General features: G+C 39.0%; 1 protein-coding gene across 1 annotated transcript in view; it reads left to right on the top strand.

Moving 5' to 3' along the window:
- Window positions 1–26,393, top strand: part of Cntnap4 (contactin associated protein family member 4) — a 293,647-nt gene that overhangs the window by 200,261 nt on the left and 66,993 nt on the right. The window contains exons 11-14 of the mRNA XM_040736562.1: window positions 6,743–6,849; window positions 10,626–10,745; window positions 20,820–21,017; window positions 26,097–26,253. Coding sequence (XP_040592496.1) covers window positions 6,743–6,849; window positions 10,626–10,745; window positions 20,820–21,017; window positions 26,097–26,253 — 582 coding nt within the window. The remainder of the gene's footprint in view (window positions 1–6,742; window positions 6,850–10,625; window positions 10,746–20,819; window positions 21,018–26,096; window positions 26,254–26,393) is intronic.

Genomic DNA, 26,393 nt, shown 5'->3' with positions numbered 1-26,393 from the left:
ATCATATCATGTTTGTGGAGTTAAGAGGACACCTGGATGTCTCTTCTTACCTCCTACCTTGTTGTAGACAGAGTAGCTTGCTATCTGGACTATGAGCTTCCAGGAGCTCTCTTGTCTCCATCTCTCAACCTCAGTTAGATTGACTTTTAGGTACAGAGACCTATGTGGTTGGTTATCAAGCTGTCTTTGGATACCCACATAGTTGGATCTATTCAGAGGCAGGGGAACGTGACTTGTGTCTATTCTAATGTGCATCATCACATCCCATTACTGTCTTCTTGGTGGGAGCAGGAGAATCACTGCCTCTAGGAATGCTTGGGGGGTCGTATTGATCAAAGTGTGAGCATGACCCCATAAGCTCAGTAGGAGCATGGGCACAAGACACGGCAAAGCAAGATTTGAGAGTGAATGGTAGAGGATGAGCAACTTCTGACATAATAACCAACAGTTAGTAATAATTAAAAACTGTAGGTAGGCCCGGACAACTGTAGTGAAGGAATCATACCAGCTGTGCTTCTAACCAAGGCTACTAATTTTAATTACTGAGTTTGATAGAATATCATGCCACTGTAGATTTAAATCCATGTCCCAGGTCCTGAACTAAGCATATAATGATGATGAGTATTTAAATCTACCCTCACAAAATCTTGACAGTGATTATGTCTGAGGAATAGGAAAGTTGATGCACGGAGAGGTAAAGTTGACTAAGAAAAAAAGAGTCTGGTCTCCAAGTCAGAACTGCATTCCTGCTGTGCCATACAGCCTCTCTGGGTGAACATTAGCATTATGGGTGGTTAATCTTTCATTCATGCACAATAAATGGATCATTTAATGGTTTAATAAATTATAATTTAAAATAAGTGGTAACATTAAAATTTGATGGGATATAATACAATGTAATCTTTTTATGTTTTTACTTTTTAAAAAAGTGTAACTGGGTTTAAGTAGGATCAAAATTACATATAAAGGCATACATACAAAGACACTCACTTTGTGTATACATAGCTCTTCATTCATGTGCCTTAAACTCATATAGTCCTCACATACAGTGATTCACATACATACACACTCATATGTATGTCACATGACTGGAAACTCCTTACATAACCCTCATGCTGATTAATAATTGGACATTCATATGTGTGTCCATAAACTATATCATCCTCATACCCATATTCTATAAAGTCATCTTCATGTTTTTTACATACACATGTGTATTCTTTACACAGTCACCTAGTACACTCTCTGTTCTAGATGTGATTTCTTCATTGTTTGTGGACATGAAGCAGTGTTGTTCTAAGTCCTGAGACTCTACTGACTAAGGGACATGGCAGAATGATAGGATCAGCAGCTGCTCCTGTCCCCAAATCTGGAGCAGGTGTTGCTGGGACACCTCTAGCAGGTGTGAGCATGTAAATACTTATTAAGTTGCCAGAATCTATGTTATTTGTTTGGTGAAACTACTAATTATGTCTTTTGTTATCAACTCTTTAAGAATATCAAAAGCTTGGTGAATGTCACTATCCCAGTCACTGACACCACCTACCATTCCACAAGAATTGTAGTTGTATGCTTAGTCTTAAGAGAAATCCAGAGACAGAGACTTCTGATAAGAAGCAGGAGAACGTTTGGACAAGATCCATCACTGTAGCCTCACTCACCCAGCACCTCTCTCCTGGTTTTCCCAGCTCCAAGGTTCACAATTCACAGGCACTAGCCAATCTTTGGCCTTTCACTATATCATTGTATCATCCTCTAGCTAGGCTCACCCTGCCCCTATCAGTGTCTGAGTTTCTCCCCCTAGTCCTCTACTCTTGCTCTTCTCTTTTCCATGGAAGCCCACAAGCCCAGCAAGCCTCTCTGTGATCTCGAGCAGGTTTATTCCAAGCATTTGAAGATGCTCATTCTGTCTCTTCTGGCACAGACAGCATGGTTCCGTAAGGAGTAGCTTGGTGAATGAGTTGTGTGAGGAGAGAGTTTTCATTAGTTACTGTTCTGAGGATGTGAGATCCGCATGTAACTAATGTTAAGTTCCCCTGAATGAGATTATGTTCTAGATCTAAATTCAATATCATTCATTCCAGCCAAGCATTACATCCTATGAAAGCCTTTGAAATTGAAATTGTGTGGGACAGAGAATCTGGCTAAATGAAAATGTTGCCTGTCACTTCAGGTTTAGGTATGTCGATGGATGTGTTTGTTCAAAGTCGCATGCAATGAAAATCATGATGGAAATGTCTAAGGGAAAGATTTAGAAGCCCTAGGAGAAAACGGGTTGATAGATTGTTTTACTTTGTATTGGAATGACTAGTAAAGACTGAGGTGTACAATGCAATTGTTCAGAGCCCTTGGTGAGGACAAGAGCTCTGCCATGCAGTGCAGATCACCATAGGTTACAAGCTGGCAAAAATTACCATATAATGAATTTAGTAAAATTCACAATTCAGTTTTTCACATTTTATTTATGAATGTGAAAAGCCTCACCTGACTAGTTTGAATGAAGAAAAGCAGGCCCAGTTAGCCTTTGGAAGAAGGTCAACATGAAACAATCTGTGCACCATGGCAATTGAAGACTTCTTTGTTTGCTTGAAGTTTAGGCAAAAAAACCATTGAATCTGTCCCATTGAAAAACAGTTTTGAGAGCTTTTAAAGAAAGGTCACCTCTGTACTTTTCTGATTTGATTATAAACTAAGAGTGGTACAATTTTAATAGTTTTAAATGTCTTTTTAAAACTAAATTGACATTGAATTGAAATGCTGAAAAATTAAATCACTTATGACAGCGTGTGTGAATGACTTCTTGCAAATCTTTGAGAATACTGAAATACGTGTGAAATTAATGAGTGTAGATGTTTACACATTCTTTAATTTTTGGATCCCCAAAGAGGAGATTCCAAAGAAGAATTATTTAAGATTGTGTTTGTATGCCTTATGTAGTGGAACAAGCACTTGAGGAGCAGAGAGTGGTGAATCTCTGTTAGTTGAAGGCCTGCCTGTTCTACATAGTAAGTTCTAGGGCAGCCAGAGCTATAGAGTGTGACCCTGTACCAACAACCCACCCACACCAAAAAATAAAGATTGTATTTATTAGTAGAAGGTCATGTTTGAAGTGAGTCTTTCTAGTGAGACTATAGGTCACCTCTCTCCTGTCTTGGATTGTTTTGTTCTGTGTACAGTGGACATCTATTTTTTAATCAAGAAAAAAATCAATAACACTCTTTTCAGTTAACATTGGAAAAAGCCTATAAGCAAAGCGTCAGGTTCCCTCTTCAGCTCTGATAAAGGAGAAGGCAGAAAGTCCACCACAAATCTGTTCTGGCAGGCTCTGGAGTTTATTTATTTTTTAATTGAAAATGGATGAGAGCAGTGGAAGCCTTGTCTCAATATATGATCCATTCAACTCTCTGAAAGGCATTGGTAGTCTAATCAGTTATTTGAGACTAATCTAGAAGTTTACAATTGTCTTTCATTCCTGATACTGTACCTGTTTTAGGAATATTGTCACTAAAATACCTCTAAACCAAATGTTATCTCTGACAGTTTTATTCAAATGTGATGTTAGGGCTGGAAATGAGATGGTTCAGTCTGTAAAGTGGCTTTCCTTACAAATGTGAGGGCTTGAGTTCACTTCTGTAAAAGGCCAGGCATGGTGGCATCCTTCTGTAACCTCAACATTTGAAGTGGGGGTGGGCCAAAGACAAGTTGAACCTTGGAGCTCATTGGCCAGTCAGTCTAGCCAGCTAATGAACTTGGGTTCCATGAGAGACCCTGTCTCAAAAAAACATATATGAAGAGCAGTCACGGAAGGAGCCCAATGTCACCCTTTGGCCTCCACCAGTACATGTGCATGTACACCTACAAACACAAATGCATACGCCACAAGCACACACCAGACCACACACACCATGGGCTACACACATTTAGATTTTAAAAACATGTGATGTCAGTAACAGTGGGGAGACATAGAGCAGCACTGCCAGCAGTAGCCTAAGGGACTCCACATTAGTGATCTCCACTAAGGTAAAGCTAGAGTTTTGACTGAAAAGAGTTCAGGAGCTAATGAGTTTATTAAGAGGGGATCAGTAGTAGTACACACTTTAGATCTAAGTGTTAGTGTTTAGAGAGAAAGAGAGAGAGAGAAAGAGAGAGGGAGGGAGAGAGAGAGAGACAGAGAGAGAGAAAGAGAGAGAGAGGCTGAGAGGAAGAGGTGTCATTACAAAGACACACATATGTGCACAAATGCATACATACACAAATGCATGCACACATGTACACACACACACAAATAATTCTGTAGCTTAAAGTAATATTGTTCAAAGATGTAATTTACAGCAAAGTTTTTTTAAAAACTGCGCAAACTGGCTTATTTACTTTTCTTATCTTAAATCATCTACTTCTGTGAGGGAAATTGTAATGTTGCTTTTATCAGGTATGTTATTTAGGTTCAGGGAAGATAGGAGTACAGATACAGTGAAATTCAAAGATGTGTTCATTCTGACCCTGAGTAATCATGTGTCAGACTTTCATTTGGGATGTATCTATAAAAAATAAGAATGACATACATTTTTAAAAGTTTTCAATTATATTTTTGTGTGCACTTGTGTGTTCATGTGTGTGTGTGTGCATGTGTGTTGGTCATGTGGAGAACAGAAGACAGCTTTCAACAATTTGATCCCATGAAGGTCCCTGGGATCAAACTCAAGTCACCAGGCTTGCAGTATGTGGCTTTGACCACTGAGCCATCTTGCTAGCCCTCTATGGAATTCTGATTGTGTCACTTGTGTTGAAGTTTCTTGACTCTTATTCAGCAGAAAATAACACAGATTCCAGGACAAGCTTTTTCCTACCTGGGCCCCTTACTTTCTCCTGTCTTCCCATCCTACATTAGGTCCAAACAATTTAATGAGGATTTTTTCCTAACAGTTGATTGCCAATGTGAATATGTCACTTCTGTTTGCCATTCACTGTTTATGAAAATTAATTAGGTTCCTATCCATCTATGGAGACAGGGAATACACATTGTGTCACTGACATTTGCATGCCAACATCTCAAAGGGGTTGTTCTCCAGAGGGTCTTTCCTGGGTCAGGAAACTGGTAAAAAGTTGGAGAAGATTTATTTCTCAGAGGGACCAAGAAATAACTCACAACTTAAGGTTTTCTAATGGAAATGCTCTAGGGAAAAGTAGGCCAGAAGCTATAACCTACAAGCAACTTAGCTAATATTTTCCATCCTGAGGGGAACCATCTTACTCCACCAGGAGTATTTCAGTCTATAGCAGAAAAATCCCCAGCTTCTTCTACCAAATGCCTTACACAATCTTCACTATGTCCCTATGTCAAGATACACACCTGACTCCTTTATTTAAAAAAAGTGGTCTATTTAGATCCACACAATTTAATAAGTATTTGTTTTCCAATGACTTAGTAGCCTTGGAAGAAACAATAGTAATATAGACAGCAAAAGTACAGGCAATAGATATCATACCAGGCTTGAAAATTATACTAAATAAAGTTTTATCTGTCTTTGCCACAAAAACCAACAATGAGAGATATTAGATATCTAGGGGCTAGAGAGGTGGCTTTTGAGTGAAAAGCAAGAACTTCTTATGGCATGGAACAGAGTTTGTTTACTAGAACCTATCTCAGTTGTCCCATAGCCACCTTAAACTCTAGCTCCCAGGAACCCAATGCCCTCTTCTGGCCTCCTCAGCCACCTACACTCCCTATGCACAAATCCACACGCATATGGACACACTCTTAAAATAAATGCTAAAAAATTAAATAGCTATGTGATATGCTATATATTTTAAAATCTGATTCATTATACAACAGTTTTATTACCTGTAGCATCATGCTGTTTTCAATTAATATACACAAAGACTTTTTAAGGCCAAGTGATGCATATAAATTGAGAAGAAATATTTTAACTTAACATAACTATTTGGTCTTTTGACTATTGACCTGCTTGAACCCTGCTTAGCTTTTCAAAGCCTGGAATCAAAGAAGACAATGTGCTGAGCTCTCTTTTCTGTTCCCTGTTAGTTTTAAGTGAAACTAACATGGTATGGCTTCTCAAACATAGGTTGTGATTAAAAGGATGCATTATGGTTTAATCCTGGAATTGAGCTATCTCAAGAGGGTTAGCCTACTGTGCTCCATCACTGTTGAGTAAGGCAGTTATTTCTCTTGGAAATTTACAATCACCATTGCAATCCTTGTAATTTAGGTTCATAACTAGAGAACACCCCATCACTGCTCAGCATATATGAGTGTATAGTGAGCATTCTTGGACATTTCTAGATCTGCAGACTGAGTAAATAAAAACATTCCTTCATCTCCTTTTCTTCTTCCTAACCCTTTCATCAGTCAATCTCAACACTCCATACTTAAGAAGTATAGTAACTCAGAATGATGTAACACTACTTCATGTAAGCCCTTGATAGTCTGGTTAGTATTGATGTCACAACATGTCACTTAGGGAAAGTAAAGAGCTGTGACATGGTGAGACATGTTCTAGATTAAGTAGTCAGAGCTACTTGAGAATTAGCCAAACCCAAATGAATTTAATGACCCAAGGTTTAGTTCTATGAGTAAGGTGCCTCAGTGCCACACTGTGCAACCAGTGGTCATGTGGAATTTACTTTCCACATGGCCAACATCCTAGTTTCACATGAACATATAGGAATGATCAATACTATATTGTATCTCACCATGATTAACAGTTTCTTCTCTTTCTTTTAGATGTTTGCCCAACTCCTGTGAGCACGGTGGGGAATGTTCTCAGTCTTGGAGCACCTTCTACTGTAACTGCACAAACACAGGGTACACGGGAGCCACTTGCCACAGCTGTAAGTCACACACACCCGCTTGCTTTTCTGCCCTCTGCTTCCTTTGCACTGCTTTCTCTGGGGTCTGTGCTTATGCAACCTATGCAGTCTTGTATGGAGATACACAGCCTGAATTTCAACATCCAATCGGTTTCTACTTTCTAGCCCATGTCTTATTTTGTTAAATAACCAAAGTAGAAACACATAATATGAATAAGAAAGAAAGGGGTCAGATGGTTATAAAGGACAAAAATTTGTACAGAAAGCAAAACATGGCTAAGGACAAAATGATACAGTGAGATGTAGATCGTGTGAACACCTTCTACTGCCTGACTTGGACAGCATTTGACTCTGAACTTTCTAGAAGTACAGTATAAGTAGAAATAGGATCAGTTACCAGGTTCTTTGTTGATACTAAGCAATAAAGATATTCTCAGAGCAGTGTTGGATGGGCTGGGGTGGAGTGGGCTCTGGTATAGAGATTCACTCATCAAGTACAGTTCAAAAGGGCTCTATTCCATTTGGGCATTGATAAGTGAGTATCATAGACTGGCAGGCTTAGGTACCGCGTAAATTTGTTTCTTACAGTTTGATGGCTGGACATTCAAGTTCATGTGGGTTCAGGGATTTCACATCTAATGAGGGTCTGCTTACTAGTTCACAGACTGTCATCATCCCCCTGTGTTCTCACACAGTCCTAAGGATGATAGCTTTTTCTGTACCCATTCCCTATCATGAAGTCTTCACTCTGATGATCTTACCATCCCAAAAAATTCTACCCTCTAAACCATCCTACCAGGCATTAATATTCTGTATGTGAATTTGGGGATCCCTTTAAGATATATTTTATTTTATGACAGATAATTATTATTATAGTAATCATACTTAATTTTATTAAGCACCTTTTAAATTTCAACTGTAGGTTTAGCATTTTGTGGGTGCTGACTTATTTGATTCTGACATCATCCTCTGATGTCAATACTACTGTTATTGGCCTAGTTAACTCATGATATAATTCAGGGGTATTAATAAAATTCCTAAATATGCTTAAAGAGTACAGGCAAAAGGAGGGTGCTCCAGAGCCTGAGGTCACAGCCAATATATTTTCCTATATTATAAACTGTGTGCCTTCTTAATGAAATGTTCACTTATGCTGTAAGTCTCATGTTATTTTTGTGGTTCACTTGTCCAATACCCAAATGCCCATCCTCCACACCCACTACTTCATATTATCACTAAAATTCTGAGAAAAAATAGGACCAAGAGTTCACGTGAAGCAAGAGTATTCTGTGTAAAGTCAACTGACTTACAAACTCGGACAGGTCAACTACACAGTTCATTGTTTTGCGTTCTTGCTTGAGTGGGAATCAGAATCCTAGGCTCAGCCCTGAACACCCTACAGAGGACAACAAGAAGCTCTGATTCAAGGGTAGAAGAAATGTGGTCAAGAGAACCTCTTGGCCCTGTCAGTCCTTCAAGAGTCCTGGCCAGGTGTTAGTTGTACATATTACAGCTCCTCAGTTTCTATTAAGACTCTCACTGGAGATGAAGCCTCACCTCACCTGTCACCAGAGACCAAATTACTCAACCATATCACCCAACTATTGAGATGCAGTGTATTTTAATTTTCATATCTCTATTATATCTGACTCAAATATGAAAACTATTAAATGCATTGTAATAGACTCTGCACGTTATATTGTTATTAATAAATGAATATAACTATAAACACAAACAGCTCTGAGGAGACACTTGAATGGGAAATAAAAAGGTCTTTTGACATGTGGCCCATAATGTGATTCAAAAGCTAACAAATGAGGTTCTTAAGGAGACTGCTTAAATGGAGCTGGGGGGGGTTGTCAATAACCTTCTGAGAAATGGGATGGGAATGATATCACTGGCCATAGTGGTAAGACAAAGATGGAATCTTCTAAAAGATTCTGTTAAAATCTCAGCAGTTAGAAGACTGAGGTAGGGTCATCATGAGTTAGAGGCTAGGCTGGACTCATATTGAGAGTTTGTTTTTAAAAAGATAAGGTTTAAATCAGAAAATAACCATCAAGTCATAGGTCAGTCCGTGAATATTAAACCTAAAATTTTCCTGTTTAGGACTGGAGAGATGACTTGTCAGTTAAGAGTGAATACTGTTCTTGCCAGGATCTGAATTCTGCTACCAGTGACCTCGAGCCAACTCACAACCTTCTACAACTCCAGGTCCAAGGAATCCAACACTTCTGACCTCCAAAGGCACCTGAACCTATGTGCACACACACATACATATAATTACAAACAATGGACCTGAGAGTTGATTTGCATTTAAGAACATAAACTGCTGTTTTCAGAGGACCTGAGTTTCAGTTTCCAGCACCTAGAGCAGGTGGCTCAAAATTTCCTCTAATACCAACTCCAGAGAGATCTGACCCTCCTGGCCTCCCTGGGCATCTGTACACACACACACACGCACACACACACACACACACACACACACACACACACACACACACACACACACCCTTTCATGTAATAAAAATAATAGAAGCAAATCTTGAAACATAAAAATAAATTTTAAAAACATTTCTGTTGTCCTTGTCTACTTGTGTGCTTCTGGGAGCCAATCACCATCCCAAAGTAATGTATGTATCTTTGGCAACCACTTTCAAGGCATTTATGACCATATGCATATGCTCCCAAAAATATAAAACTAACCATTTTACATGCCCACTTCAGTGTACAATGCAAATATAGCTGCAAACCACTGTGTGGTTATGCCTCCATCTATGTGACATAAATAGGGCTAAGTGGAAGCATGGAAAGAAAGTTCCAAAATTATTAGTAAAATTTGCAACTTTGTACAGATTAGCTGCAATGTTTCATGTGGCCTAAACATTCATTTACATGATTTTCAAAAATTTAAATTGATTCAGGGGAGGATACTCAGGGGTTTGTTTTATTTCAGATTTCATGGAATAAAAACCTTAATGGAAGTTACTGGTACATTTGGCCAGGCATTCAATGAGAAGTGTGCATTTCGCAGATGTTAATATCAAGCATTATGCATGGCAAATATATACTCCTATAATAAAAAATTCAATTATGGATCAAAACACAATGAGACCACTTGGGGGCATATTTCATATGAATATTTCCTCTGCTTTTGAATCTTAATTGTGTTGAGTGCTCATTAAAGAGCAGTAGAGAAGTTTCATAATTACATTTACAGCTATAGATGAGGAATTTCGTGAATCATGTTTCCCCTTTGAAGTAAAATGTTTACCTCTAGTTAAGTTGATGTGAGGAAGTAGCAGAGTTCAAATATTATTTAAAATGTCCCCGTTGCATAATTACTGGGTAGCACCTGATTAGTTCTGAAGGTCATGCTACTGTACTTTCAGATGTTAAGTTATTACAAGGTGATATTAGAATTAGATATTCTGAAATGGGTACTGGAAGATACCACATTGTACTTACAAAGGTCTTAACATTTAAAGAGCTGCCTTTTTCCCCCCTAGTTCTCCCTACCATAAAAATAAGCTAAATTTTCATTTTGATCTAATAATCTCCTTCCCCTTTGGTGATAAAAGTGTCATAAAATACAACCTCACTTTTTTTGTACCTTATCCCTTTCATCCATATTAATTTAAAAAGAAAGAAGGATGGATTTTGTTTTAAAATATAAATGTTACCTGTTCTCTTGGCTAGTGATGCAGATAGACTTGGGGATCTACTGTAAATCTCTCACAATTTGAGAGATTTGTCTCATGTTATTTCATTTATGACATCTCTCTTCTCTCTCTCAGCTGTCTATGAGCAGTCATGCGAAGCCTATAAGCACCGAGGCAATGCTTCTGGGTTTTACTACATAGACTCAGATGGAAGTGGGCCTCTGCAACCATTTCTCCTGTACTGCAACATGACTGGTAAGTTAACACACCTCTGTTTACTAGTTAAATCTGCTTTAATGAACTAATTGCACAAGATTAAAATGAAATAGGCATAACATTGATCAAATTTGCAACATGATTGAAGTGGGCATTTGTTCTAGTTTCATTTCTGTTGCTGTAAAAAACACCCTGACAAAAGACAACTTAGGAGTGAGAGGGTTTATTTCAGCTTACAATTGTAGATTATAGTCTATTGTTTTGGGGAAGTCATGGCGACAGGAACTTGTGATAGCTAGTTACATCACACCCACAGCCAGAGACAGAGTTCATGAATATATCCAGGCTTTGTGCTCAGTTAGCTTTTACTACTCTTATACAGTCTAGGGGATGGTGACACTCATTGTAGCCTGGACCTCTAGACAATCATCCACAGAGATGCGCAGATCAACTTGATCTAGATAATTCCTTATAAGGACTCTCTTCCCAGGAGATTCTAGATTACAGCAAATTGACAATTAAAAACAACCATCACAGTACTATTTAGGAAAAGCAGAATAAATATTCAACACACTTGTTTTTTAAATGTTTATAATTTACAACATTGTTAGTCTGTGTGCATATGGTAACTGAGCAGTATATCTGATGAAAATGTTTCCTATTGTGTCTCAAAACACAAGACTTTGTCAGAGAAATCAATGCACAGAAAAGAAAGATTTGAAAAAGAAACATTATTTTAAATACATGTAACTATGAAATTTATTTGTTTTCCAGAACTCATATTCTATTTAAACTCAGACAGAAATTGCGAGTCACAGAAAAATGTCTTTTGTTAAGTTCAACATTTACTTATGATACAAAAAGAACCAGAGTGATCACAGACTTACAACATTGGTAACAGTTTGCAAATATTGACAATTTTCGCCCTCTTTCCAGCAGGAACACCATCCTGCTCATCACTGTATGGGAGTTCTTATCTAATACAAGAGGGAGAATAAGTATAAGGATAGGAAAGTATGACCTATGATTTTCAATATTCATATGCAGTTAAATTATATGTTCAGAATATTCTGAAAAGCCATAGTAAATGATTTTAATTTACAATAATTACTGGATTCCAAATTAGCATAAAATTGTTTGTTTCTATATACCAGTAATATGCAATTAGAAAATGACCTTCTAGAAGAACGTATCTCCAACAGCCTCTAAACTCTCAAATACATGGTAATAAACACAATAGAGGATATGCAAGCCTTCTCACAGATAGGTGTAAAATGCTCTTTATGTGATTTAAAATCCTAGAGGTCTAGAGGAATATAAAATTTTCATTAATTAAGAGACTCAACATTGTAAAATGTCAGCTCTTGCAAGATTGATATTGATTTTTAGTACAAACCTAAATTAAAATTCCAGCAGGGCATTTGTTTGTAGGTTGGTGTGATTATTTTGGTGTGAAGGGATAAACAGATTTTATACTTTATGGACACACATGAAAGGATCAGAAACAAGTCAATTTTGAAGAATAGAGCTGAAGGACTCAGTTCTATCAGGTATAAATATTGGTAACTTAAACAAGAGAAACTTCATAAACATATTCATTCATATTTAGATAATTGAGGTTTTATTAAGGTGATGTTAATGGGTAATAAGAGGGAGAAATATCTATTTCAACAATTAACATCAAGGCAAACTGTATATAGACACAAAACAAGAAGGCATATCTATCCTTCCTTTATCAAATACAAAATGATGAATTTGGGGTGTACTGTTTTGTCCAATATGGTAGTCACATACTGCTTAAATTAATTAAGATTAATTTCAAGGTTCAATGAATTCAAATGTATTTCATTAATGCAAGCAAATAAGTACTTTAACTAAAAGCAAATAGTAGCTCTTTAAATTTTAACCTGTGTGTCACCTGTGGCTAGTAAGGAGTGCACTGGTCATCATAGCCAAGAAAATTTCCGTCAGGTCAGGAAGTTACATTGCACAGTGCAGCAGTAGAACACAGTCCTGGGAAACATAGCAAAGGGAAAGGGACAGTTCTGAATTGAGTCAAGCATTGTTGTGGAGGAAGATTTGCTACTGAAAAATCTAGTCATGAATATCTGAAGAAACAACCTTTAATAGAGAAACAATAGCAAATGCCAAACCCTGAGACCTCCAGGCATATTCAGACATCAGTAACAAACCCAAGTTAGCTTGAGCATGGCCAGTGGGTAGGACATAGAAAAGGATGAGTGGGGTCAACTAGAGGGCATAAGAAGAGGGAGAGTCATGGTGCCTTAAGGTCTATGGGTGTTGCCCTGAGTGAGACAAGATGATTTGGGTACATTTCAAGCACAGTCCTATATGATGTATTCAACCTGCCCTCCTTTGATAGGACCACAACTACTCTCACATTGCAAAGGCCTGTCCAGGAACAAGGATACAATGGATACAGAGCTAAAGTTAGGAGATCATTTCAAAAGCACAGGTGTGTTAGTTACTTCCCTACTGTTTTGATAAAACTTCGACAACTTATAGAAGGAAGAGTGTTTTTGGAGGTGTGGTAGGGGGGCTTACAGTTCTAGAGAGTGAGATTCCCTGATGGCAGAGCCGAGGTAGCAGGTGGCTGAAACTGCAGCAAGGGAGACACTTCCCAAGCCATAAATAGGAATCAGAGAGTGTGCTCTCAAAGTGGCATGGGTATTCTGAAATTACAGCACCTGCCTTCAGTGACACACTTCCTCCACATTTATTCCTCCACAAACAAAACAAACAAAAAACCCCATCTGAGGACCAAGTATTCCAATGCTAGAGACTTATGCATGACAGTTCATTCAAATCCTCACAGCAGATGACCGGGGACAAACTGATGGTGGAGCTATTGCCCCTGACCATTACCGGTGCTGGTGGGACAAAAAAACTCGCCTCATGTATGGAATACATATGAGACTTTTGAAAATCTAAGAAACCATGGTCTGCTTAGACAATCAAAGTGTTAACATTATTGGAGATAGGATCAGGAAAGGTCTGAGAGGCAGAAAGCAGAAACTCCATAATCTCAATTTGAGTTGAAGATGTCTGTCACATCATCAAACAAGATGTTATGGAGATAGCTGGATAGGCAACAACAATAGGTCTACACTGATATGTAATTCTCAAAACTACAGGGTACTGGTTAAACCGGGGCTATTGATTTTCATGGGGCAAGAGTTACTGTAGAACATATCTTTAGAGAGTTTTCAAATACACTCCTTGGTGGCTTCATGAATTGGCATCCACTGAGGAAACTGTTCTACAGACCAGACTGATCTAAAACCCACGTGGAGCCGGTTTGCTCATCTCCTGTGTGTCACTGCACAGTCTGCACACTACACATCCCCAGACAGTAGTGAGGGCTTTCCACTCACAGGTCAGCAGGGGGCATAGAACCAAAGACAGTCTTTCTAAATGATATTTTTTATGTACACAGGTTTGGAGTTGCTCTTTTACACATATGATTCTCAAATTTCTGTATGCACAGACTAATCTGCTCTGTAAATTTAAACCCACTAACAGTGGAAAGAGTTCACAAAGAACAAAGGAAAACACTGCCAATGTAAGCTATGCACTTGAGTGTCCAAATTAATTTTTAAACTTGTCCAGTTTGTATAGGATGGATCATAAGTAAGAATTAACTTCAATGTCCCTGCAAAGCTACAAAATCTGTGTTCCCATAAATGTTTCACAGGCCATTTATCTACATATGAGGTGTAAGCTGCGATTTTAAAAATTAGATCTCTGAGAACTAATAAATATCTCTGGTCTTTGAGGCTTCCAGAAACACACACACACACACACACACACACACACACACACACACACACACACACACACACGCGTGCACACACGCGCGCAAACACACACTCACTGCGGTGAGGATAGAGGTAGGGGGAATCATTTCCTGATTTGTGGTTGTCATGTTCCATAAAATAGCCATGGACATTAGATTAAAAAATACTAAACCATTGCTCCTAAGATGAACATAGTAAGATAGGTTTTCAAGAGCTTCTGGTGGCTGTATTCTTTTTAATAAATCAATACTTAATCTTGTTTTACATGTGTTGTAGGTTAAAAAAATATACACACAAGTGCACACACACATACACACACATGCACACAGAGAAACACACAAAGAGAGGTCTGTGATTTATTAACATTGAATTTGTGACCAAATGAATTGTAACTCACTGCTGGGCAGTACTAACTAATATGTTTTATGTTCCAATCATGGTTTGAGCTTAGTGATAATCTTCAGTACCTCAGCAGTATTAGGCAACCATTTTAAACAGCAATATCATCAACCAAAAGAGGCAGGGAGGATTACAAAATAGACCATAACTGCATTCATTTCTGATATGATAACTGAAGCAGGAGGCAGGGAGCAGCTGTTTCTTCAGCTCTAGCTGGGAGTGCACATATTGAGAACTCAAATTTTTTGCTACTCTGTGCATGTCTACAGACGACTGGAAGATGTTGGGGTTACAAATAAATTTTTAGCAAGTGAATGAATTCAAAGATAATGAAGATCTATAAATGATGAGATCAACTATCTCATATGCTACTATGGATAATAATTCAGGCATGCATCACCATATGCAAATTACTGAATTATATCTGCCAGATGTTGAGGGCAGAGACACTTTTGTTCAGGGACAGCTACGTGTCTCTAGAAGCTTCAGAATATTGAAACATAGTCCAACAAAAGAAGCAACTCAGAATATAACAGCCCCCAGCAAGATGCAGGAGAAGCATGCGTTCTAATGTGAAACTTTGCTTGTTTTATTTTTGCAAATGAGGGAACCAAGAGTCAGCAAGTGTCAGTGTGGCAGGCTGGTGGTACCAGGTGGCACAGGCAAGAACTCAAATCTTGGTCCCTTTTCTTGCTGCCTGAAGCCTTTCCCACCTTTGATCAGTGCCCCATTCCCTGTCTCTTCTTGTTACCCATATCAGGGAGAGTAGTCAAGAAAACCCGGCACAATGCTGAGTCGATAGCTTGCAAATGTGTGACTTAGAAAACTAATAGAAGTTTGAAATTGGTGTGAAGGGAATGATTCCAAGTGGCTTAAAAGAACCCAAAAATTATAAGCTAACTGATAGAAACAAGTAAACAAAAATCCCTATTTTGAATGGATAGCTTCTTAAGTCACATTAAAGACCAAATTTCTTTGTCAGTTGAGTATCCTAACTATAATTTAAAAACAGAATTAGATGAGTCCCTGTAGATGTTCCTGTTTGGTGGAAGGCAGTTTTATTCCACTTTAAACTCATTGTGTTTGCTATAATGAAATAGTTTTGTGTTTAAGAAGTTCCTCTTTATCAAACATTGCATTGTATAGAAGATTGCTTCAGTGGGAGCTGAAGTGATAGCTTTCAAACCCTTGACAAATGGAAATGCTGTGCCTTCAACTCCCTACTTCCTGCTGTACTGTTAAGGGTTTCTGTGCTTGAATCACTGCCTTCATAACAGACAGCTCAGTGTGATTTTTATCATAATGATGTGGGGATATCAAGTCTTTCTGGAGGGCTTCAGTTCCAAAAAATGATGACTTCCAAAGCTGTCCCAAGCCTGTGACTTTTAGGTTCTTATAAATTCAGAGAAGGAGATTCTCAGGCAGAGTGGGAGTTTTGAGTTGACTTCATCACAGATCTGTAAATGGGACCTTAGGAGAGAGAACAAGAGCCAGTCTGTTGCCAGAAGACAGGGAAGAGGAGGAAATTAAGTTTTGCTGCATCAAGACACAGAAATCTGGGCAGACCCAACAGAACATCATGGTGGCTCATTGGGACTGTACTAGTGTTTGGGAATCCTGGGAAGGAAAAGTATGTTATCTCATTAAAGAGATAATTGTTCCCCCTATCTGATTAACATGTCTTAATATAAACCTGTCTTCTTGGACATGCCCAACTAGATGAACTCTTATGGAAGGAGACTTCCATTCTTTTGGCAGGGGGGGGCAACTTTTATTTAATGGGTTCTCAAGGCTGCTATGACAATAAGATGAGGGCTCTAGGTCTTACAAAAGTAGCATAATTGTTTCACTTTGGAGATTTCAGAGTTAGAGGGTTTGGGGGAGCTATGGAGGTTAACAGAGAACCTTTGCTAGCAGGCAGCCGTGCATGCATCCAGGCTTCACTAGCTGGCCCTGGCCCTGCTTTCCTTAGCTCTTGCTTTCCTAAAGGCACTACTCCCTACCTGCTCTTCCCAGTCTTTAGCACATCTATCACCCTCAGCTATTAAACACGAGGCACCACAGCTTTGCGACTGTGTTGCTTAAACAGCAGGTTTTTTCTTTATACTGTTATCACCCTAAAAAATAGCAGTCAGCCTCAGGTAAATCAAGACCTTAATTACTCAGTAGCTTTATTTACAATTCATAGCATTAGAAATCTCTTCAGGGAGAGACACTGGCAAACTCAAATTACCATTCTATTTTTTTAAGTCCATAGATTTTTCTGCCTGTTTCAGCGGTCTCTTCTTGTTCATTGCACTGTGTCTCCTTACTCCATAACTCTTGTTGCGTTTAGTAAGGAATAATTTTTTTCAGACATGAAAAGCAGACATTAAGGTAAACACTTAAAAAGCAGATTTTAGAGTTCTTGTTGAATGTATTGTTAACGAAGAGATGGGTTCTCTGTTAAAGGCGGTGCAAAAGAGAAACCAGATAACAGACACATGCACACGTTAGTAATATTAATATTCTTGTGCAAAGGGAGGCCACACAGGTTTCTTCCATTACAGGGGAGGAAACCCAATAGACTGTCAATCAAATGGCAGTTGCTTGTCTAGCACAGGAATTACAAATAACCTGTAATGAAACGGTGTTATCCTCCCTAAGAAAGCTAGATAAACTGACAACAGCTACAAGTGAAACAGCAAAACAAAACAACAAACATACACAGAATGACTGTGAGGTTGAAAGTTGGTCAAATGTAGATTTGTCTTCGAAGTCCCAGATAGTAAATTGCTCTAGAGATCAAAGGTTTGTCTGCTGCCCACTCTTAGCGCTAATTAGTATATAAGGACTTGTAACTTCCCTGGTACAGATTTGTTATATTACGGTGCCAAAGTCCTTCTCACTTTATGGAGGGGCGTATGCCAATAATTCTCCAGAGGACACGTGTCTCACAGGTCTGGGATCCCGGCTGTGGCACACACAGGTGCATATGGCTGTCGGGAAACTGGGGTGCAAGGATTCTAAGCTGCTAAGATTCCTTGTGAGAAATGGTCCCCAATAAGTAGGACTTCGGGGTCAGTAAGGAAAGGCAAGCGCGTAATTAGTTGGTAGTAGTAGGTAACAGGAGGATAGTCTGTGCCAGACAGATGATAGAGGGATAGATGATAAAAGAATGTATGCTTGGTGACAGATAGAAGATACAAAGGTACACAGGTGGTAGTTTATAGGTGACTGGATAGATAGTTGATAGATAAATGACAGATATTCATCATATATTATGGATGAGCAGATAGGTAGGTGAAAGATTATAGATGAATACCCAGGTGATAAAGAATAGGTAGATGATATATGAATAGATGATAGACATTGAGTGAATGGTAGATTACAAGTGAGTGGATAAGTGGATAGGTAGATAAATGGATGAATATATAATAAGCAGATATATGGTGGATAGGCAAATGATGGATGGATAGGTTTTAGATAGATGATAGATTATAGATAAAGGAATGATAGATATATAAATGATTCATAGCTGATAATGAATATATGACAGGTAAATGGATAAGTAATAGATTCATACATGATAAATTACATATAATACACAGAAGATAGATAGTTGATAGATGGCAGATGGACATATGATAAGTAGATATATGATGAATGGATAGATGGAAGGTGAACAGCTTAGAGATGAAGGTTACTTTCTGCACATGTGGCAGACTAACTCATTGGCTTGAAAGTAGAGTGCTACCATAGACCCATCAGTGTCATACTTCATGGTAGTTTGCCATCCTTTCTGCTCTTTGAAGCTTAGAGAGTTATAAAACAGTTTCAGAGCCAGCACAAATGAGAATGAAATGATCTGGGGTGCTCCAATCTAAACACCACGTCATTTTTATTGAGATGTCTCCTTATTTGATGATTCCCTCATTTCCCCAGCACATGCCCTTTGCATGTGCCAAGCTGTGTGCTGGTGACACCATGATTAGCATGTAAAACAATGTTTGTCATCTCAGACTGAAAGTTCCCAATCAAATAAATCACTGCAAATTATGCAGTCCTTCCATTTTATTATTATTATTTCTAAGGCCACACCAGAGACCTCAGCTACCACATCATGTCTGAATGACCAGGAAAGCAACCAATAAGCTCAAGAGTTTCCAGGATCCTCCTATTAAAATCTACACACATGATTCCAGACCTGGCTGCAGGAGCCCTCACTTCCATTGTTGAATATCCCAGATGATTTCATGTCTCCTTTGCTTTGGAGAGCTGGATGGTCTGCTAGGCACAATTTCTCCTTAACTGCACACTTAGTAGCGTTTTGTATCAGAAAATAAAATTGCTTACAGAACCTCTCCTAATATCTGCCTGTTTCAGTATTTCCAAAAGGAAACATTTATAAGAGCTGCCATTGACTGGCGGCCATGCATGATGGCTTTAACCTTTTTCAGTCCCTTTAGGGAAAAAAAAATACAAAACGGGGAAGCTGAACTGGGCAGAGGGCCCTCTTAACGTGACCCAAAGAGCCCAGAGACAAAGGCTCCGGGGCAGGTTTGCTGTCTTGTTCTTCTAAAAGTTTCTCAGCCAGAGTTAAGATTTCTCATGCACAGCGGCAGATTCACCCCAAGAAAAGGCCATTGGTTTGTTGAACAATAAGAGTCCAGTCTGAGGGAGTCCAGGGTGACTGGAGCTGCTTGCTTAATAATAACCTGAAACTTCCAACAGCTATGGTTGAGTCAGCAAGAACTGCAGGGTTTCTGACCTAGCCTATTAACTGGTTCTGCCAATCCTTTTCAAACTTGGAAATGAAGGCTTATATTTTTACTTTTTTCTTCACTTTCTGAAGGTCACAGACCCAGGCCAGCTGTGCAACCTTATCTGATTGCCTCACCCTGTTCTGCAGCACCAATAATTAATCTTATTAGTTTATATATAATGAATGCCCTTCTGGAGAGAACATTGCTGCTGATTGCACCTGAACTGAAAACAGAAAGGAAACATGAAAGGGCTAATTTTTCCTCTCTCATTTCACCCACCTTTTTATTTGATAACCACGGGAGTGATGGGTGCAGAAACTGTCAAACCTGACTACCTTATCCTGTTTCTATTGTTTATTCCTGTGAATATATTAGCTAAGTTCAGGGAGAAATTCTACAATTCATTACTACTTCCCTCCAATTTGGCACATGCATTGATTCACAATTGCCTATAATTCCAATTCCAGAGAATCTGATGCCCTCTTCTGGCCTCCAAGGGCACCTACACGACACGCACACACACACACACACACACACACACACACACACACACACACACACACAATTTTTTTAAAAAGGAAAGAAATGAAGATAGGAAGGAAGAAAAATATATTCATATCGGCTAAAGAGAGATTTAAAAATTGATTTCATTTTGACTGGTAACATGAACAATTTTAAGAGTAAACAATTTCATTTTTATGTCACATAGTATAAGCTTTTACTAACTGTAACATTCACTTTTTCTCATAGTAATGTGTAATTCTACATGTTTAAACAAATAATATTTTACATTTAGAACATGTAGCATTTTTTTCATTCTAGAAGAAAAGCTAGGCTATCAGATTTCACTAGATGAACATGTTACAAAAATTCAATAATTCTGATTTTCTAATATTGCTGTGGTTAAATAATATAAAGCTTCAAGCAAAATCATAGCAAATGCGTGGTGCTAGGATACATTTCAGGGAAGAGAGTCATTTTGCTACAATCTTAAAAACCTGAGGATCCATTTGTGTTGATTCTCTCAGAGAGATTTGATGACTAGAAAGACTTAACCCAGAAAGAAGATGATTTTGATTTTCTTTATTTATTTTAACTTTTGCAGACTAGTGATGGTCTCCTCTCTTTCTTCCCCCATTTCTGCATACAAGAAACGGCATGGACCATCATACAACACAATGGCTCTGACTTAATGAGAGTCAGGAGCACTCATTCCGAGAACCCCCACACTGGGGTTTTTGAGTATGCGGCCAGCACGGAACAGCTGCAGGCCTCCATTAGCCGTGCAGAGCACTGCCAACAGGAGCTTGTATATTACTGCAAGAAGTCTAGGCTCGTCAATCAGCAAGGTGAGTAAACCGAGGCATCCGGCACACTTTCCAGGCTTCGTGGTGAGTCTCCTGAAAATTTCATTTCCACCGAGGCGCTGATGTTCTGAACACTAAGCAAACTTGTCACAGTCTGGAAGTCTCAGAGATGCTTTTGCCTGGAGAAAAGTACAAGGTCAATTTACATTGAGCTTTGTCCAAAGTCCTGATTGCTTTTTGATTCTCCACCTGGCCTTAATCAGATAACTGTGTAGTAACGGCTTCATTCTGGTACTAGATGAATGGAGGCAGTGTTTATCCCTATAGAGAGCAAGTGGCCAGCCAATAAGGTTTATTTTATCAAGGACAAGAGTTAATTCAAGTATGACTTAGTTTTCCCAAAGTGACTGTTCTGTGTATCTCTCCTTTTTCATGAACTGTTGAGGGCTATCCTCTAGGTATAGCTGAAAATTAGGAAAGGTTGCTAGAAATAGTGGACACAGCTGCTTATGCAGACACCAGAAAAGCAGCTGAGCTCATATATTCTAGTGAGAACCAGCTCAGTTATGTCTGGTTCGTTTAGGGTTTTTTTGTTTTGTTTTTTGAGATGGGCTTTTCTATGTAAAAGTGCTGGCTTTCCTGGAACTACTCACGCTGTAGACCAGGATGTCCTACAACTCAGAGATTCACCTGCCTCTGCCTCCTGAGTGCTGGGATTAAAGGTGTGTACCACCACTGTCGGGCCTTTTTGGGGTTTTACACTGTCTCCTTCAGAACATTTCATGATGTAATGCTAGAGCTGTCTTTACATCTTCTGCCTAGAACAGTCGTTGATGATGTCATTATCAAGTGGGCAGAACAGTGTTCTCACCATACATAAATAAGCCTTCATGGGGGAACTTAACCCTTAAGAGTCCCTGCTTTCACTATAGTGTCTTCTCTTTAAAAGTTTGACGTTTTTTCTGCTCATTTGTGCAACACAAACGTTTCTGCTTGGATCCAAAGAACATACCCCAGCCCCACCCGGCATATGTAGCCTTCTGCCACACTGAAGCGCTGTGCTTTTGAGCTGTGATACTGGGGTATATTTTTCTTGAGAAAACAGGATTCTAAGACAACTGCTTCACAAAGTCTCCTTGTTCACTCTTGTTTGTTATCCTAACATGGGCTTCAATTCCAGATAGACTATTGAGAAAACATTTTAAAAGTCTGACCTTCTGTGTGATTATAGTGAAAGTATACAGCCTAGAATATAGCAGATTGTTCACATGCTTGGTATTTGCTGTTATTTCACATTGCATAAGGCTCTGTGCATTTATACTCATCACAAATGGCAGGATTCCCTTCAGTTTTTTTTAAACTGGACAATATTCCATTGTGCATATAACCCATTTTCTTTGTCCAGTTCACTATCAGTGGACAATTAGGCAACTTGTGTGTTTTAACTATCTTGAATAATGCTGTAGTGCTAATGTGGTGATCTCTTTGAGATGATAGAAGCCATTATGCAAAGTGAAACAAGCCAAACACAGAAACACAAATGCTACATCATCTTATTTGTATATGGAACCTGGAAAGGTTGAATTAATAGAAACAGGGAATGGAAAAGTGACTACTGAAGAACAAGGGGGCGGGGATTAGGAAGGGGATCACAAGATGAATCACAGCTAGGCTCTTAAGGTACAGCAGCAGTGTTATGATATGCTAATAATATGATAAGATCCCACAAACCCACACACATGTAACTATATAAAGTGATGGATGTGACAATTAGCTCACAATGTATCATGATGCACTTGTTGAGATGGTACACTTTCTGTTCATTAGCTTTAACTCAGTAAGTGTGAAAACTAAAACCTAAGGGAAGAAAACCATCAAAAGCACAAATGAGTCACATACTGATAAAACCAACAGATGGGATCCCCCAGGGTGATAAAAAGCAGATCGGGATGTAAAGGGAAGGACCTTCAACACCTGTGGTATCAGCAAAACCTCACAAGCTATTGCAGCCATGACTACACTATTCACTTTAGTTATGGTCCCTATTACTATGATAAAATACCCTGACAAAAGCAAGTTAAGGGAGAAGGGGCTTATTTGGGCCCACAGTTTAAGAGTGTAGTCATGGTTGTGGGGTGTCCTAGCGGCAGAATCTTGAGGTAGGTGGAGACATTGCACCCACACATGGGAGACAGTGTTGAATGATGGTGTTCAGCTGGCTTTCTCTACTGTGTGCCGCCCAGGACCTAAGCCCAGAGAATGGTGCTCCCCATCTTCAAGATGAATTTTCCACAGCAGTTTACTGAGAAAATGTCTGCTAGGCATGTTCAGAAGCTCACCTAATCTAGATACCCCCTCACAGGAATCTCTGAAAGCTTTCCTTCTAGATCAGTGATTCTCAATCTGTGGGCTATGACCAATCTTGAGGTCAAACAACCCCTTCACCCCTCATATATCAGATATTTATATTATGATCCATAACAGTAGAAAATTATAGCTATGAAGCAGCAACAAAAATAATTCTATGGTTGTGAGGTCACCACAACACGAGGTACTGAATTAAAGGATCGAAGGGTTAGGAAGGTTGAGAATTAGATGATTCTTGAGCCTGAAACGTTGATAACCAATATTAACATTAGTAAAGAAAACAGTCCACTTCTAGACTGTGGGCCAGATGGCAGTGATGCCTGGATATTGTTAGTCAATCACTGGTTTCTCAGGTCAATGCTCAGAATGTATCTGAGGTGGAGCAGCTTAGGAAAGTTGAACAATTTAGAGAACAATTTAGATGCTGAGGTCCCAGTAGGAATGACAAAGAAGACAGACAGGAAGGCGGCCTTAAATCTGAATCTTTGGATCTCAATGATGTAGCAGCTTCTAGCAATGACGGTGGCATAACTGAGTATGAATATAGTGAAGCATTAGGAACACATATTTTTAGCAGATGAGATAACAGCTCACTGGAAGGATGGTCTTGGGTACAACCAGGCTGATTAAGAGTTTAACCATGGGAGGCGCAATGCCTTACCCTAATCAACTAGAGTGGTTTTATTTTAATTAAAAAATATTGCTCATGTTTTTAAAAATTCATTCATACATTTATTTAAATTAGTTAACATTTAAAAAGCTTTCAATGGGCCCAAATGTATTTGATGGCTTTAAAACATGCAACATGCATGAGCTAGTGAAATGAATGGGTGGGCAAAGGCATTTGCCACTAAGCCTAATGATCTAGGTTTTATCCCTTAAATACATATAGTAAAAAAAAAAAAAGAACCAATTCCTGAAGGTTTCTCTGACTTGATTATACATACAGGTACACACCACACACACTACACACACACACACACACACACACACACACACTATAATGATAAATAATAAGCAAAGCGTTCAGCAATTTATCTTTTATAGAGAAGATCAGAAATATAGCTGTAAAATATTACGTAGTTTTTTAAAGAATAGCAATCTACTTTTCCTCAATCTATGAAGATGTATTTTAAGCAGTGTACCTTAGTATTCTTGGAAAAAATTTCAAGTAGGCTTAACTGTTGATGAGTTGTGAGTTAATCAAGCTAGAAGTAGAAGTAGTCTTGAGGTTAAGAGCTTTAGATAACACAAGCATCCCAATCCTCCTGCCTTTTTTTCCTTCTCTTAAACATGGCAGGTGTTTATATTAATGCTGGGAGAAAAAAATTGTCAGTATTTATAGAAGGTCTACTTAATAGCAGGTTAAAATGAGTGCTGTGTTAGTGAGTAGCGTATGAATGAGCAAAAGCTGCAGAATCCCTGTGGGAATGATGATGATAACATAAGAATTTGGGAATCAGGAGGAAAGTGCCTGGTCCTTCGCAGGGGACTGACTGATTTGATGTTGCTTGCATTCTTCTTTTGCCCTGTGTCTCCAAACACTATGATTCTTTTCCTCTGAACTTTTTTTCTCCCCTGAGATAGAGTGCCTGCATGCCTCAGCTCCCTTTCTACAAATCCTCTGCTAAATGTTCTGTCTGCTCCTTGCTTGAAATCCTTGGCATCGTGTTTAGTCTTGGCTCTGGGAAGGAGCTGGTAGCTGAACATTTATCGTAGAAAGAGATGCGTTTAGCTAGGGGAAACTTTTTTTTTTTTACTGTAATATTCGCTTCAGGCATGAAGATTTTTCAGTATTATTTCTGTGGTCCTCAAATAAATAGCCAAGCCAGGAAATGGAAGAGAAAATACAGACTCCCCGATAAATCCTAAGTCATGACAAAGGAGTGCTAGACCCATGCTTGATGCCTAATAAATAGCTAGTATATTTTAACCAATAAATTATGGAGAAACATCAGTGCCTTTGTATAATATTCCACAATGTTTTGATGGTTGTTTTATGATTCAGAAGCAATTTTATTTCACTGTATTAATCACCATAGTTTATATTTTGATGGCAATTTCTTGTAAAGATCATTTTCTAAAAAGTTGCAAATAAGAACTCTCATGATTAAATGTGGACTGACGGTTTCTATTCAAAGAACAATGTATTGCTCACTTAAGACAGAAAATGAGGGAGCCGAGAGCCAGCTCAGCAGTGAAGACCACACAGTGAGGACCTGAATTCAGTTCCTAGCACCCACAGAAGGTGGCTCACAATGAACTGCAACTCCATTTTCAGAGATCTATGTTCCCTTCTGGTCACCTGCATTCATAGGGTGCATGTAAACTCCTGCAGGCACAAACACGCACTCATAAAGAATGAGTGTGCAATGATTATAGCGATTATAAAGAGACATTTAAAAAAGACTTAAAGTATTTTGTAAAGATAGTTTCTTCCCAAATATGCTGTCAATTACAGTGTTTAGGGCATTATTATACCCTATCAGTCCTTTTCTGCCTCTCTCCTCTCTCTCTCTCTCTCTCTCTCTCTCTCTCTCTCTCTCTCTCTCTCTCTCTCTCTCTCTCTCTCTCTCTCTCTCTGCCTCCCTCCCTCCCTCCCTCCCTCCCTCCCTCCCTCCCTCCCTCCCTCCCTCTCTCCCTCTCTCCCTCCCTCCCACTCCTTCAGGACACCTTCACTTTTAAAGACTTGGGACAGAGGAACAGTGTTCTATGACGGAAGCAAACGATTCATCCTTTTCCTTTGTCTTTCAGATGGAAGCCCTCGGAGCTGGTGGGTGGGGAGAACCAATGAAACACAGACTTACTGGGGAGGTTCCTCGCCTGTGCCTCAGAAGTGCACTTGTGGCTTGGAAGGGAACTGCATCGATGCTCAGTATCACTGCAACTGCGATGCGGATCGGAGCGAATGGTAACTTTTCTTTTAGTTTCATCCAGGGTATACAACTAGGTGGATGCTAAACAGAGTCATTTGAAGAAATAATTAGGGGAAACTATGTTTTGATGATGCATGGTACAGTCATTCTAATTCTAGAGGTTAAGATATGAAAC

This window comes from Mesocricetus auratus, unplaced genomic scaffold, assembly GCF_017639785.1.
Source record: "Mesocricetus auratus isolate SY011 unplaced genomic scaffold, BCM_Maur_2.0 Super-Scaffold_6723, whole genome shotgun sequence".
Classification (NCBI taxonomy): Eukaryota; Metazoa; Chordata; class Mammalia; order Rodentia; family Cricetidae; genus Mesocricetus; species Mesocricetus auratus.
This window is presented reverse-complemented; position numbering and strand designations above follow the sequence as displayed.